This window comes from Lytechinus pictus, unplaced genomic scaffold (genome assembly GCF_037042905.1).
Source record: "Lytechinus pictus isolate F3 Inbred unplaced genomic scaffold, Lp3.0 scaffold_19, whole genome shotgun sequence".
Lineage (NCBI taxonomy): Eukaryota > Metazoa > Echinodermata > Echinoidea > Temnopleuroida > Toxopneustidae > Lytechinus > Lytechinus pictus.
The window spans coordinates 14,625,755-14,642,757 of record NW_026974140.1 but is presented as its reverse complement, the minus strand read 5'-3'; the positions used below and the strand labels follow the sequence as shown (position 1 = coordinate 14,642,757).

The 17,003-nt window shown below is 35.2% G+C and overlaps 1 protein-coding gene across 1 annotated transcript in view; it reads right to left on the bottom strand.

The window, feature by feature from the left end:
* Positions 1 to 815: 815 nt before the first annotated feature.
* Positions 816 to 17,003, bottom strand: part of LOC129260842 (kinase D-interacting substrate of 220 kDa B-like) — a 50,022-nt gene continuing 33,834 nt past the window's right edge. Inside the window, exons 17-21 of the mRNA XM_064114508.1 lie at positions 11,013 to 11,211; positions 9,528 to 9,693; positions 8,065 to 8,243; positions 7,316 to 7,503; positions 816 to 6,960 (exon numbers count right to left, since the gene is read on the bottom strand). Coding sequence (XP_063970578.1) covers positions 4,999 to 6,960; positions 7,316 to 7,503; positions 8,065 to 8,243; positions 9,528 to 9,693; positions 11,013 to 11,211 — 2,694 coding nt within the window. The 3' untranslated portion in view covers positions 816 to 4,998. The remainder of the gene's footprint in view (positions 6,961 to 7,315; positions 7,504 to 8,064; positions 8,244 to 9,527; positions 9,694 to 11,012; positions 11,212 to 17,003) is intronic.

Below are 17,003 nucleotides of genomic sequence, written 5' to 3'. Positions count from 1 at the left end.
TATTATATCAGTATTGTCCATAGATTGTATATGAAAATTCCTATTTTTGTAAAGATTTGTAAAGTGAAATAAATTGATGGTGAATCAAAAGCTTGTTAGCATAGTGATATATTCTTGGTATAATGCCAATAGGAATGACCATTTCCAATTATTTCATATATAACTCTCTATCTCCCCTTTCCTCTCTCTCTCTCTACCTCTCTGAATGGCAACAGCCAAGTAATGTTTAACAAACATGGTGCAATTCATATATACCTATCATTTAAAGCTCATAAGACATCAGGGAAATGTCATTTGAAATGGATGTGATATAGTGGGCGATGAATTGCACAAAGTTAAGTTTTCATGCGGCACAGCACTTGATTACAATTGTGAATAATTTGCCATATATTTGTGTATATTCGTAGATTTCAATTTCCAAGTTCATTCTCAATGTCTGATATTGTTAATGGACTATCTAGGAATTACCTGTACTTTCGGAGGGAGAACAGACCATTTCAAGTAAAGACTGTTCATGACCCCCTCCCAACCCCCTTTATCCCTTGTGAGGGTTGCAGCCTTAATTGCTCATTTAAAAGAAATTTAATTGTGAAATAATTGGATTTTAAGGTTAGTCTTGTCAATTAATGATCCCTAAAACTTTGTATGTTTTTTCATTCCAATAAATATTCTTATATCAATATTGGATAGGTAGACCTGCTTTTTCCCCAAAAATGTGAAATGATTCTCTTGTTTTGGTAGTCTCGAAATCTTTCTCTCTCTTTCAATTCCCCATGTCATTTCATAAACTCGAAAAGATCACAAGACAAATTCCGTTGCATTTTTTCAAAGTTGCTTTCACGCCATGAAAGCTATTTATATATTTTCATCATCAATTTTCAAATAGTTTCAACACTTGGTATGAGGTTAAAAATTCATAGTGGTACACCATACACTAAGAAACTGTTCACACATCTCATCTGTTAATACTGTACATTGTGTTCTAACTACCAGTATCTTATTGTCAGACCGGAATATCAAACGTGAATATGGCCTTCATGTATTCTACATCCTACATAAAAAGCATGTGAGATATGACAAAACTGTGGGCATAAAAAAAGGGAGAAAAACATCTATTTCAGTAAATACAATTTGTACTGTAAACAAAAACAAAACAAATCCCTATATAAAGTAGAATCTGCTCCACTTCTTCCCCATATCGACAAATCAAAATATACAAATAAATACAAAACATAAAATACAGCGAAATGGAGAGTTTGTACATTATAATTCATCTCCATATGATAATCTGCTGTCCTCAAACTAGGCAATTGCACACAATTTTGTTTTTATACAGATGACAAACGGTGACCTAAAATGATTTGGCTCTCTTGTACTGGAAATGCAATGTATATTGTAAATTTACTGTAATACTAAACACCCCTCATGTTCAAAACAATCATGAGGTTGGGATAGGTAGACACAAAAACCCTTTCACGTAAAAGCATGCAGTCATGTTCCTTTATAGCTAGATTATAAATCACTAAATAGAAATGCAATTTGCTGTTTTATGGGAGATTTGGACGAAAAAAAAACTTCTCAAGCTGCAAATAATGATATAATTTCGCACCTAAAAAGTCTAAATAAGCTTCAATGATAATAATAATCATCAATATAACAATGATCTAATCCACATAGCCATTTGCATTTATTCATTTACTCACACACAAGGCCAATAATTGCAATAAATCAGATCACCAAAATATCAAATTAGACAGGAACAGGTAAAACAATTGTTCTTATACCTACATGTATATGTATCTAACAATATATAAATTTCTTATGAGAAATTCAGCAAGATAAATAAGAGACACAAAACTAAGAAAATGTTTAGTAGATTTCAATCAAAGATAATAAAACATTATGCTTTAAGCAGTTCAAAAGGGGACAATTTAACTCCCAACACCCCCCCCCCCCCCCGGCAAAAGAGAATCATTTAAGAAAAAGAAAACTGAAAGTATGATGGAAATCCCACTATATATAAATAGACATTCCAATAAAATCAATCTCTAACTTGATATTGAATACATGTATGTTAATGTTGCCACTGTGATGCTCTCCACTTCACAACCAATAAATTCAAATCATGAGGTTCAAAATTGGTTCCCATACATTATCATCATACCAAAACTTTATATCATATGGTAGACAAAATAATACCATTCTGTACTGGCTATTTGACATGTACATGTACACTGTCATTACAGTTGCGACTGGATTTGATACAGGTCTAAGATCACTTGCGATCGTATCAATTTATGATTTGAATTTTGATCGCAACTAGCTTCAAATTCATTACTTTTTTTCACAACTACCTGACACTTTAGCCCATTACAGGGCTTACCTGACATGGCAAACAAGCTAGGAAGAAATATTACCAGGCACTCAGGGGAAAGATTCATTGTTTTGAATACATTTGTTAGTATTGTAAATTAATGTAAATAAATGAATGTAAATGTATTGTTTATGGTACCTTCAATGAACAAATATTAATTTAATGAAGTGAATAGCTGGGAATTAAATGCCAATTTATCATCCATTTGACAATAGTTGTGTATTCACCAAACTGCATTATGAAAATTTATTAATTTCTGACAAAAAGAGAAGGAAAGAATTTTTGTTTTTATGCAGTTAGTCAACAGAAAAAAGCTACATGTCTTTCTCATTTGTTTACTGAAAAAAAAGAAGTATACTTAAAATGACTAGTGCAAACTCATTAGAGTCTATGAAACTAATGTCACTGTGTTAATGTTGTAACATGCTATTAGTATTTTTGAAAGATTATGAATGAACCCGTTATTAATCAGGTTTACATCATTCAATGAATGTACTATCATCATACAGTATATGAAAAGAAGACTCATGAGATAAAACTAGCAATACTTGTCATATTCCTTTACTGCTTACAATGAAATATTACTTAACCTGATGACTCTATGGCTTCTATTGTTTCTTTGGTATTTCTCAGCTTAATAAGATGTACATGTATTGCACCTTCTAACCTATGTGAGCTTTTATTCTAGACTTACTGCTATCATCCTACAAGATAGGCCGGTCAATCAATTAATCCAGTGGAAATATTCAAGAGGAACCCCATGGGTTTTTCATCAAATTTCTGGGAAGAATAATAATTGTACATTGAATTTCTGGGAAGAATAATAATTGTAATAAGTACAAAAAAAAATTATCATTTCATTAATAAGTACAAAATTGAATTATTGTCAGTTCATGAAATGAGTGCAAAAATGAGGTGAATGTCAGCAATTGGAAAATGACAACATTCTGAATCAGCTTGATTTGAATGCAAAAATTTCCCCTGTGACAATTGCCTCCATTCAAAATCTACACATTATTATAGACAAACATAATCCCTTCCATCAGCCCTAATAATGATCCTCACTGTTCTAAATCAATAGTAAATATTTAGTTGTCACCAATCAAAACCAAATAATACACATTAATCCCATAAAACTGCAATTCATCTTAATAATAATTACAATCTTAATCATTTTGACATTCAGTCAAACCATACCTTAATTAGTTTTTTGCCCTTAATAAGCAGTTAGTTGTTGCCAGATCATGTGTAGGATCAATGCTAAATATGACTTACTAAGAAGAACCAAATATTGGTAAGAGATGCTAGTAATCCTAGAAGTGACACTTAAGAGGAATTGAACTAAATGATAATGAACCCTTTTTATACAAGAAATTGATTTTTTTTAATATTCTATGAAATGAGAAATGGATATTGGTATTACAGCAAAAACAGAGGGATACTGAATTTATTAACATTCAAAACATAAACTGGATCACAAAATATTTTCTTCTATTATTGCAAGTCTTCAGTTCATTCTTTCCATTTTCAGGTGTACCCCTTTTCTATCAGTGCTTCAAAGTTCAAGTTTGTAGAGGTTACATTAATAGGTATTAACCCTTTTAAACTCCGGTTCCCTAAAGCCCAATAAACTTTTGAGAGGACAAGCCAGGCTTTGATGTGTCAAAGGGAAAGTACTGACTGATACAAAGGTCAGTAACTACACATTTGTGCAGTCATTCATTAATCAATCAATCAATAAAATAAATGAAAAAATAAATATAGCTGCAAACAACAAATCACTCTCACATTTCATTTACAATTCATAAACATGTCAAACCCTTGTCCCTTTTCATAGCTGAAATGGAATTATCTCTGTATTCAAATATCTTACTTTATTATAGGAAATTCATGGAATTTACTTGGGGATGAAAATTTTAACAAGGATCATCTGTGTAGATTTGTGAAACGAAAGCATAACAAAATACAAAAAATTATCAATTAAAATAGTCGTTCACGATTGATCTAATTTCTACAGATATAAGTTTTAGGATCATTGTGTTTTTACATATACTACCGTAATTCTATGACACAAATATAAAACTAATTAGGTTACCACTTTATGTTTAAAATGAATATCATTCAATACATAGCAAAAATTTACTTAAATATAGCTTTGAAACGATCATGAAAAATTACAGACATCACATTATTCAAGTTCATATATTTTATTACAAAGTTTATTTAATAGTACCCATTAAAGATATTAATTTGATATTCATCTTCTCTGCAATTCTTTCAACAGCTACTGTCGACCAATGCTGGCATCAATGCCATCCTGACAAAATTTATTTTTGCACAGCAAACTTTGAAAAAAATGCAACCATGTGCATCGATGCTAGAAAAGAGACATCACATCATTCTCAAATATATATATATATTTTAAAATATATATAAGCTTTCCATGACACTCTCATATTCAATAAGATCTATCTATCAGATAATATAATCATACTGCTCAAGTAATATTTGAACGTACCACAATTAGTCTTGAATCTTGGGTAAAGCGCATACTTTGGCAAGATTAAGTTACTCTCTATGAGCAGTACTACCAATAATATATAACAGACAAAGAGGGCGCTTTATCAAACAACCGAATGACCATCATCCACAGACTTCTGCTTCTCCGTGGTAGGGGTGGCTTCATCATCGATGTCGATGCTTTGTTCGGGAGATCGTCCCATGGGGTTGAGTAGCATGGGTGCCGATCTCCTGATCAGTTCGCTCTGGTTCATCTGTCGCTGTCCACCTCTCCCTGGCTTCCTCTCATTCTCAAACGAGAGCTGTGTGTGAATCTGATGACGCTTCTTGCGCTGCTCGCCCAGCGAGAGCTTGATGAACTCGTCAAAGCTTTGGTCTAAAGTCCGCTTGTTTTCATGGAGACCGGCTCCTGTATCAGAGAAGCGGCTGTAGGATTCCTGACTGGTGATGGACGGTGAGGGGGCGGGAATGGCCCCCACGGATTGCGAATGTTTGATAGGGCTCCCTCCCATGACACGTCGCTGCTTCCCAACGGACGACACTGACGTGGAACTTGCCACGTGCGACTCTGGCACACTGTCTAACTCACGTACCGGTGGTATGAAGGTGGAATAACTAGCAAGCAACGATAAATCATGCGTTTGCTGCTCTACTTTGACAGGACGTATAACGCGTATCCGACCCGTCGTAGGACTTGTAATTACGGTGGGCTGACCTTCCTTGGAACGACTTGTAATTTCTGTCTGCAAATTCTCAAACATTTTATTGACATCTCTTGTGACCTGCTCCTTAAGGGTGGGACTTATTTGATAACGGTCATCCTGTTCAACCGGTCGTGAGCCCTGCTCACTGCTACTTGTTTCTTCACCTGATACCAAGCTCGACAGGTGCAACGGACTCTCGCTACTCTCTGTCAACATCTCATTTACACTCCCATTTGACAACTTTTCTTTAACTTTGCTCTTTGATTTGATGTCTATGGGCTCTTTTATTTGCAATAATGGTGAACTTTCTTTGTCATCTTCCTCCTCTTCTTCCACTTCCTGAATCTGCCTTTCTAATTTATGCTTTGCTTTATCACCACCACCACTACTTAACAAAGATGTAGTTCTTGTTTCCTGTTTGGCATCCTCAGGTGTGAGAGTAGCATCATCTTCTGAGATGTCTCCTCTGCTATCTCTTCTTAGTGCTGTGATATCAGTACTACTCTCTGATGACGTACTGCTATTTGCCTCTTTCTCTCTTCCTCCTCCATCACTTGGTTTCTGTCCGTTGCTGCTCGGATGAACAGCAGCAACCGTCATCTGCCCTGTGCTGGTCCCTACGCTGGCTGTTGATTTGGTGGTGGTTGTCACTGGGACAACCCTGGTGTTTTTAGAAGGTGTGGTTGTCACAGTGGTATTGTTCACACTAGTACCTACACTAACAGTCTGCTGAGCACCATCCTGAATATTTTTATTGCTTTGTTCAATGCCACTATCCATGCTGACCAACATACCGGCGAGGCTCGTGGACGTGGAGTACTTTTGTGGCCCACTTGTTGTGCGCTTCCTTGCCGGTGTGTTCTCACCACTGGAAGTCTCTGGGTGAGAGGATTCGCTTCTCAATGTCCCCAGGGACAGATGCGAGTTATGAATCGATGACCGTTGCGACGACATCTGTGAGTTCTTCCGCAGCTCCTCGTAACTCAGGTTAAGATAGTCGTTGGCCGGATCAACCGGCTCCTCTGGCTTCTCCTCAGGTTCTTCCTCTCCATCTACTAGAGGGTCGCTACTGGCCTGACTGGGGCTATGTGGAGTGGCGGCGGCGCTCATGGCCTGACCCCTCATCTGCATCACCATGGCCTTGAAGAGTTGCCAATCACCAAACGTCATGTCCAGGACTGTCTTGAGTTCATCAAGTTCACACTGTAACAGGACGTGGCCATTGATGTGGTGTTCTGCGATGCGAGTCTGGTAACGGGGAATCGAATGTTTGTCGATGCCGTCCAGACTAAGAAGTCTGTCGCAAACGTCCTTGACAGTGAGAATCCCTGGCTGAGGGGTGGATGCAGGACTTTGTAGAATCTGGGTTAAAGGTGAGAGGAATACTTTAATTATTACTAGTGGATAACAGATATAACACTTCTTTTTATAATAAAATATGTCAGTCAGTGGATCAGGCAAATTTCTCAAAAATAAATGCCCAATCCAAAAGCACAATTCTCATTAGGATAGTATAATGAACCAGTGATATCTACATGTATGATATAGGCAATAATTATGATAATGCTGACAAAAGCAGGAATGAAATTTATCTTCTTTCATAATGAAAATTGAGAATCACAGCATACTGCTGTCAAATATCCCAGGGCACAAGCATCAATAATATTAAAACCCTCCACTGAGTAAAAAGTTTGAAGAATTGAGAACCTTGTCTTACCTTCTTCATGAAAGGATTGGAAGCCATCATTTGGTAGTTGAGACGAGATGGGGTATCGCTGATAGAGGAGTAAAGGGAGGCTCGTGATGCGATGGGTTGGGATGGGAAGCTATGGGCAAAGCTTTGTGGTCTGACCAGGCTACTCATGTTTGGAAGGGTTCCTGCAGGATCTGTGGTCTCAATGGAATCTATCAAGAAAATAAAATATAGAGATATTTGAGAAGTTATGTATTACTTGATTATTTTAGTCAATGGATAATTTTCAAATTTGGTGTTGCAAGCACAATTTGGATTGTTTCTAAAACCTATTCTAAGTTTACAAAAAACGAAACAGATCACAATATTAAATGCTCAACACCTCGTGAATGACTTTTCAGGAAAAATTCGATTTTATGTTTGGTGCTATGCTAGTGTAAAAATTGACCTAACACCAACACCAAAAGGTCAACACTGAAATTGAAATCACCCAACTTCTAAGAAGAATTATACTGTCACAGTGCTATTAGCAATATTGTATACCACAGCTTGAATGCAAATCAACTACAAATTTGCATTTAAACTAAGGACCTGTGCTCGATTTTTCAGCTTATGCTTGATTTTGAATGGAAAATATTAAGTTTCTTGCAAATATCCCATGGTTTCTTTGCAGGTAAGAAGAGATATAGAGCAAATAATTCTGTCAGACTTCCCATTTGCTCTACAACTCCCTCAATACCCTACATCACCATCAATTGAAATACATCTCTCACCTCTGATCTGTTTCCTAAGCTGTGGATCCAGGTTACAGGTACATGAGAGAAAGTTTCTGAGATCTCCACAGGTTAGTTGAGGGGTATGCCTGGCAAGACAAACCATAAAGCTACGTCCATCTTGGTCCAAGTCTGCAAATGGGTCTGATTCATGGAGTGTCAGAAGATCATCACTGATCCTGGAAATAGGAATCCATAGAACAAGGGGGGTGATTAGAAATTACGGTAAAATATGTGACATATATTGTAACACCACATTGGTCAGCTAACACTTGAAGGATGCAATCTACAGTGTATTGGGATTACAAGTTACATATCATGCGTATGTTGCTGCTTAACCCTTATTAAACTGGGGGGGGGGGTCAATTTGACCCCCCCCCTCAACAAATTTTGTCACTACGCCGTCGCACAATTTTTTTTGACTGCCCCGCTCACTGACTTTTTACTTTCAAGTCTTGCGCATCTTTTGAGACCAAATTTGCGACGCCCGGGTACGCGGTTCCAAAATTACGCAACGTTTTGTATGACCAGAAATTGCTCAAAAACGTGATTCCGTGTAAAAAGTCAATGCAAATTGTGTTTTTCGACCAAAAATCATAAATGTATGATTATTTTTAGTTTTGTTGGTTTAAATGGATTTATTTTATGCTATTTATGATCACAAAAGGGTCCTCGACAAAGTTCATCGGGAAAAACATGAAAAAAAGAAATACATAAGAATTAAAAAAAAAAAAAAATACATAAGAAATTAATTATATTTTTGCTATTTTTTGTAGATATTTGTTAGAAATGTAATAATTGATACTCCCACCAAAAATTAGCATTCTTCTAGCTATATAAATTGAGTTAAAGGCAAATACATACACAAAAAACCTAATTTATGGCAAATTTCATATGCTTATTTGCATAATTAATTAATAAAAAATCTCAAAAACTTTACTATACACTCTTGTAGTTTAAATCCGGCTCTACGCGCTTGCAAATTTTCGCGGTGATTGCGCAATCAGCGGCCGAGATCTGAGGGGGGGTCAAATTGACCCCCCAGTATATACTGGTCCGAAATAGCCCAGTTAAGATAGGGTTAAACATGATTTTAAGTCACATTTAACTCTTTATGAAACATCACTCAAGATATCTAAAAAACATCATAATGTAAGGATGAAGTATTACTTGAACCTGCTAAATAAATAGACTGTCAAAATGCTTTGCAAGATCTGCTCTTCATCATTATTCTCCTTTTTCACACTTTTCTTTTACCCTTTACATGTTATTAAGTTGTCAGTTTGTATATCAAATGCAATATATCCTATCGAATTGTCATTTTTTGTTTACATTATCTTTGATCTTATTATTTATGACAAAATACAGACATGATACTATCTAGCATCGCAACAAAGTTATCTCCAAATAGTAAAACCTATCAGCAACTACAGATATGAGGAGCATGTTAGATACCTACATACCTGTCAGTAATGACCTTGAGAACGACATCATCTTCAATATGTTCTTCATTCTCTTGGTAGTACACTATGAGACGAGAGATCCGATACGGCCATCTCTCAGTTAGGTTGATCCAATGAGCCAAGGTCTGCCACTTGAAAGAGATGTTATTGGCACGCAGAAGACGACCTGAAAGAATGAAATGGGTGTTGATTCATCATCAGATATAGTAAAACCGGTATATTAAGACGCCTGAAGGGTGTGAAGAGAGTGGTCTATCTGGACAGGTGGTCTTCACAGACAGGATCTTGTAATATAATACATGCTTCAATGGGGAAAGCCTTTCACAGGAAAACAAATCCATGGTCTTTATAGATAGAGGGTCTTTCTATACATGTACGTGTAGATGCTATAGCAGGTTTGAATATTACAGGGATACCACATAATCACTAAACCTAAAGTGTCAACTCACCAATGACTGAGACAATATTGTGCAATCTTCTCATACTACAAAAACTGAGATCACTAAACCTAAAGTGTCAACTCACCAGTGAATGAGACAATATTGAGTAATCTTACCTAAAATGTCAACTCACCAGTGATTGAGACGATATTGAGTAATCTTGTCATACTACGAGGACTGAGATCACTAAACCTAAAGTGTCAACTCACCAGTGATTGAGACGATATTGAGTTATCTTCTCATACTACGAGGACTGAGATCACTAAACCTAAAGTGTCAACTCACCAGTGATTGAGACGATATTGAGTAATCTTCTCATACTACGAGGACTGAGATCACTAAACCTAAAGTGTCAACTCACCAGTGATTGAGACAATATTGAGTAATCTTCTCATACTACGAGGACTGAGATCACTAAACCTAAAGTGTTAACTCACCAGTGATTGAGACGATATTGAGTAATCTTCTCATACTACGAGGACTGAGATCACTAAACCTAAAGTGTCAACTCACCAGTGATTGAGACGATATTGAGTAATCTTCTCATACTACGAGGACTGAGATCACTAAACCTAAAGTGTCAACTCACCAGTGATTGAGACGATATTGAGTAATCTTCTCATACTACGAGGACTGAGATCACTAAACCTAAAGTGTCAACTCACCAGTGATTGAGACGATATTGAGTAGTCTTCTCATACTACAAGGACTGAGATCACTAAACCTAAAGTGTCAACTCACCAGTGATTGTGATGATATTGGGTAATCTTGTCATACTACGAGGACTGAGATCACTAAACCTTAAGTGTTAACTCACCAGTGATTGAGACGATATTGAGTAATCTTCTCATACTACGAGGACTGAGATCACTAAACCTAAAGTGTCAACTCACCAGTGATTGAGACGATATTGAGTAGTCTTCTCATACTACAAGGACTGAGATCACTAAACCTAAAGTGTCAACTCACCAGTGATTGTGATGATATTGGGTAATCTTGTCATACTACGAGGACTGAGATCACTAAACCTTAAGTGTTAACTCACCAGTGATTGAGACGATATTGAGTAATCTTCTCATACTACGAGGACTGAGATCACTAAACTGTTCATCAGAGGAGAGCATCTGAGATAGATCCTTGGTGGTCGATCGTTGCCTCTGTAGGAGAGGTGCATTCATTGCATCAGGGCTGCCGTACCTAGGCGGGGAATCCCCTGGGATGGCTGTTACAATCGTCATCTCCGTCTAAATATCATATAGAAAAAATGCAAGACAATTTGAAAGTGATGGTGCTCCAACTCGGTCTTCTACAACTCTTGGAATTTACTTGACACCAAATAAAAGAATGCATACTTTTTTTTTTACTATTAAGTATTAAAAAAGGTCCAAAAACATTGAGTTATAGAAGTGACCCATAGTTCTGCTCTTATTCATTCATTTGTTAAATATTTGGGATCCATTGCATAAAATTACTATAACATGTATCTTTGGCATTTAAGGTAACATTCATGGAATCCTTGAGTTTGATTGGCTGTTAAGCAATGACATATTTATTACCATTGAAGGCAGATGCACAATTTACAATTAATTTTATAACAGGGATCCTAAGACTTTTTATAATATAAGCACTTAGCAAATCAACTACAAATTCTCCATTATTAAAGTTTCATACAGGAAACAGCATTCTTTATATTGAATTTTGTAGAAATATGAGAGTAAGATCAAGATGCATACATCCTCAAACCAGAATGGTAAACATGCCACAATCCTGTAGAGCATATACTAGATTATGATGCATTTCAAAGAATTATACCCTCCCTCGTATTGAGATAATTTCTAAGTTGAAAATTATAGAATTAGTTTTAAATAATCACTTAAAATCATATTACAATATGTAATCGATATTGATACCACTGCAAATAACAAAAAAGGGTTACCAAATGGATTTGTTTAATGAAATACTTGGCTTACAGTTTGTAACACACAAAAGTAGCAAGAAGTACTTTGTATTTTATAAAAAAGACTACTTTGACAAATGATACACAACAAAGAGATGAATAGAATATGTAGCAGTCAAATCTTGAAGATATATCATTTCTGAAGAAATGGGGAAAAGAGTTAAATTATGCAGCAACTTTTTCTTGTAAATATTTCTGGAACTGGAAGAAGGATAAACATAATAAATTTCAGAGGATTCATTGATGGAATCTAAAATCATGCTTTGTCAATTTCTCTCATTTTATCAAAAGTGACTATGACACTTGTATGAAGACAATTGTCCTGACACATTTTATTTAAAAACAAAGAAGAAAATATGGACCTAATGTAAAGGATTACAGTATACTGTATACTACTATACTTGAAAACAAATTCATTATGATACTTTGTATAAGAATGAGATTCACAATGACGTAGAAACAAATGACAGTTATGAGGCAGTGTGGACATGATCATTCCAAGACTATTATTTGGGCTGCAACAAAATGCACTACAGTGTACATGCAAATACACATAAGCATGCACAAACACAAGCAGAAATCCTATGTTTGTGAAAGAAATAAGGAGTATACCAATCAAATATTTACATCTTATTCAGAAAGAATTATTTTGTATTATACTGTTGCATCAAATTAAATCCAAATGAAATGTCAATGTAACTAAAATCATATGCAAAGTACCAAAAGTGAGTAAAATCAACTTTGAAATGTACATTAGAAAGTTCAATACAATATTCCTGAGATTAATAAGAGGAATATCATTTTCACAATGTGATGACCGTCACTGAAGGTGCATCTGTGACAATCAATATAAACCAAGAACTTGAGAGCCCTTTTATGGCTTCCCCTTTTTAAAATGTAAGCAATTATGATATTAGAGAACATTTCAATTTTCAAGACACTGCACAATTGTAAATACTACACATAATTGAAGTCATTAGAAATAGAAGTACCATTTCCTATTTACACAATCACAATTGTTTTTTCCTGCTAGAACAGTTTTAAAAAAAATCCATCCTCAACTCATTTAGTGAAATAAAATACAAGTATCATTTCTTTAGTGTGAAACTAGGTTTCACAACATGGAGACACAGTTACACAAATGCAACCTTGCATGAAGATCTTTTAAACAACTTTTTTTTGGATTAATTCTAGTGACTATTGCTCCTTCTTTTCTAAGAAGAAAGTAATACTAAATGAAAAGAATAAAAAAGATGCAAAGTTGTTGAAACTATTACAAGGAATAATGCAAAAAGTGAAAGTAATTTATGTTTTTCTGTTCACTAATTGCTTCTGAAAAGATTTGAAAAGCAACTCCAGTGAGTAAACAGCTGAAGAGGAAGATACAAGAACGGAAAGGTGATACATCCGTAATATAAAATCAGAATGGAAAAATTAAATTGATCTTTGCAAAACATGACAACAGATCTACAGATGTAAGAACTAAAGATGGATGTATGAAAGAACTAAAATTTCAAGGTATGATATTGTTGATCATGAAAAAAGAAGTGAAAGATACATACATGTAGGTCAGATACATCTAGTGTATCACAATGGAACTGAACTTAAAGTTGATGTGATATTGTACAACAAGAGATAAGTTAGTAACTTGAAAAATACACAGTTGTGCTTTAGTAAAGTTTCGGTGAACAGGGACCATTATCAGTGTTTTTTTCTTTGGTGGGGCTGGGGGATGGAGGGACCATGCCATGCCGTGACAGGAAGTCAATATCATAAAGCTATTAGGAAAAGGGGGCGGGGGCAGGTTAAGGGGTATGAAGGGGAGGGGGGCAGCCAGACTATTATAACGCAATCATCAAAAATAAAAGCTGCACGCCAAGAAACCAAACTGAGAAACCAAATGCCATGATACAACTCAGCCCATTTGTCAAATTTGAATATCGGGCATTCCACTGATTAATGCAAATAAGTATTTTTTTTCTTTTTTGTGAGTCTGTTTACCCTTTTTGTTTTAAGTGGCTGAGTCTTCCGATCAGAGGGGCTGGGCGTGGAATCATTTTCAGGCAGTTCGGGTATACTGGGGAGGGTTAACGAAGGAGCCCACCGAGACATCTATCGTAGGCATTAAAAAAAACCAAACACGTCGCAGAGATAGATGGGGTGTGGGGGAAAAAAACACAGGAAATACAGTCAGTTAAATTTTGCTTATATAGAGCATAAAAATTTTTAACTTCTTTATTATAAAACTTAAGTTCGGTAAAGCACATCGTATTAATTTAATAGTTATTGTATATATCTTTCTTGAAGCCATGAATATATGGAGGAATTAAAGTATTAAACAAACAATATAGATCATCATAGGACAATAAGTATCTTCCTAATTTGGAATTTGAGAAGGGGAAAATATATTATCTGTTTTCAATTCATGAATAACTCATCAATGAAATTGAAATATAGCTTCATGTGTTCTACAATCTTCATATTAACCAAATTTTAGTGAAACCAATCAAATCCCAACATATTTCAGGACAGGAAATATATTGAGTTAAAACAATTGCAAATTATATTTTCCATTGGCAAAACTTTGAATTAAATAAAATTAGTGTATGAAAAATTAAAAAGCAAATTCTAAAATATGCCCCATTCTGGGACAGCCACTCTTTTTAAAAGCTGTTTTTTCTGCCATGCATTTGGTAAAATAACAAGTGGAACGCCTCTGGTAGTTTTGCCTGCAGTACGCAATTCGATATAGCAGCAGTGCTGCGTTTGAAAACTGCTAATGAATAATCATTCACATAAGAAAACACTAATATGATAATAAAATATTATGCCCATTAGCCCAAAATGACCTTTGACATAACCATTTGACCTAAGACATGTGCAAAACAATAATTCATACTTGATTACCCTAATGTCGATGTTTCATGAGCTAGATCCATAAACTTTCTAAGTGATGATGCCAATTAAACACATACTCCCAACACGGCCAGGGTTCATTGACCTTTAAATGACCTTTAATCTTGGCCATATTCCTGAAACGCGCACAGGGTATTTAGGGATACATTATTGCTCTTATTCAAAGGTTCATGAACTAGATCCATAAACTTTTAAAGTTATGATGACAATTCCACAACATTACCAAAGTTTGTTGACCCTAAATGACCTTGTCAAGTGACCTGAAACTTGCACAGGATGTTCAAGGATACTTGATTGCTCTTATGTCCAAGTTTCATGAACTAGATCCATAAAATTTAAAAGTTATGATGACAACCCTAACATGTCCAAAGTTTGTTGACCCTAAGTGACCTTTGACATTGGTCATGTGATCTGAAGCTCACACATGACATTCAGGAATACATGCTTGCTCTTATGTCCATGTTTCATGAACTAGATCCATAAACTTAAAGTTATGATGACAATTCCTCAAATACCCCAAAAATGGCCAAAGATTGCTGACCCTAAGTAACCTTTGACTTTAATCATGTGACCTGTAACTCAGGCAGGATCTTCAGTGATACAAAACTACCTAAATTTGTCTAAATTTTATGAACTAGGTCCATATACTCTCAAAGTTATGACGACATTTCAAAAACTTAACCTTGGGATTTCGATATTGATTCCCCCAACATGGTCTAAGTTCATTGACCCTAAATGACCTTTGACCTTGATCATGTGCCCTGAAACTCAGGCAGGATGTTCAGTAATACTTGATTACCCTTATGTCCAAGTTTCATGAACTAAGTCTATATTCTTTTCAAGTTATGACATTTAAAAAACTGCACCTTGGTTAAGATTTCAATGTTGACGATGCCGCCACCGTTGGAAAAGCGGCGCCTATAGTCTCGCTCTGCTATGCAGGCGAGACAAAAATATAATATTTCTTGATGTGTTAAACAAATTTTTTTCAGAGAACAATGGTATGTTATTCTATGAATGGGAGTCATCCAAATTCTATTTTGGGGGCTACAAAAGGCATCCATATAGAGAAGGGTTAACTCTGTTAGTGTGATGGTTTTTGCTTAAACATGGGAGGGTCCGAACAAGAACAGGGAGTCACATATTGATCAGGAGGAGGAATTCCAACATTGATAGCTTTGCAATCTCTACTGCATATAAAATAAAGAAATACACTCCATTCAAGCATCTACAAGACTGAGTGTAGTAGGTCAAGTTTGCTCAGAGATTTAAAAGAAAAGTATTATTATTGGATTGTCAAGTCTTCAGATCTACAGGGGGAAAAAGTATTAGCTATGTGGAAATAATTCTTACTAAAATTATTGTACAGCCTGTTCATTTATATTCAACAGATGGAAAAACACATATATACTAAATGCTTGTAAAAGCATGCTTTTCTTCTAAATTCTATACAACAAACAAATGTGAAATATGATTTGAAGCAGCTGCTTGCTTGGTCTTGGAAAAGTGTAAGTTTTTTTGACTGACAGGAATGCAACTAGCACTAATTAAAAGAAAGAATACTGCTATTTGATAAGATTTAATAAAGGCCAAGTCCACCCTAATGTCATGATAATTTAATTTAAAATAAATCCAAACTAGCAAAGACGAAGATATGTAAAATAAGTTAGTTAGAAATTTTCAAGCTTTTGTTTCCCAGTCTTGGGTGATGCAATAATAATTTTTTTTAAATGCTTTGAATTTCTTATTTTAAATCTGATTTAGATATTTTTATGAAGGTTATTACGTTCATTTGATTATCTGTATTTATTCAAATTAACTTGATGTTAGAGTGGATTTGGCCTTTAAAGCAGAGCATTGTGAAGCTGCATTTTAAAGAAAAAGAAGAGAGGCAGGAACACTGAATGCCAATGAAATGCGTTCAAGCAAAGAAGAATGAAAATATCCCTAGTTAACAAAAAACAAAATTGCTTTTGCAATTTACTGATTCAGGGGGAGGGGCCTCTCAGGACATATTTTATGGCTGGACAGTAATAGAAAGAAATTAATTTAAAAAAAAATCATATCAATATAAAAAAATATATAGAAATTTATTCTACTTCAGGAAACAAAGTGTCTGTAATTATCAAGAATTTTGCAATTCAAAGAGTCATTTTGAACAAG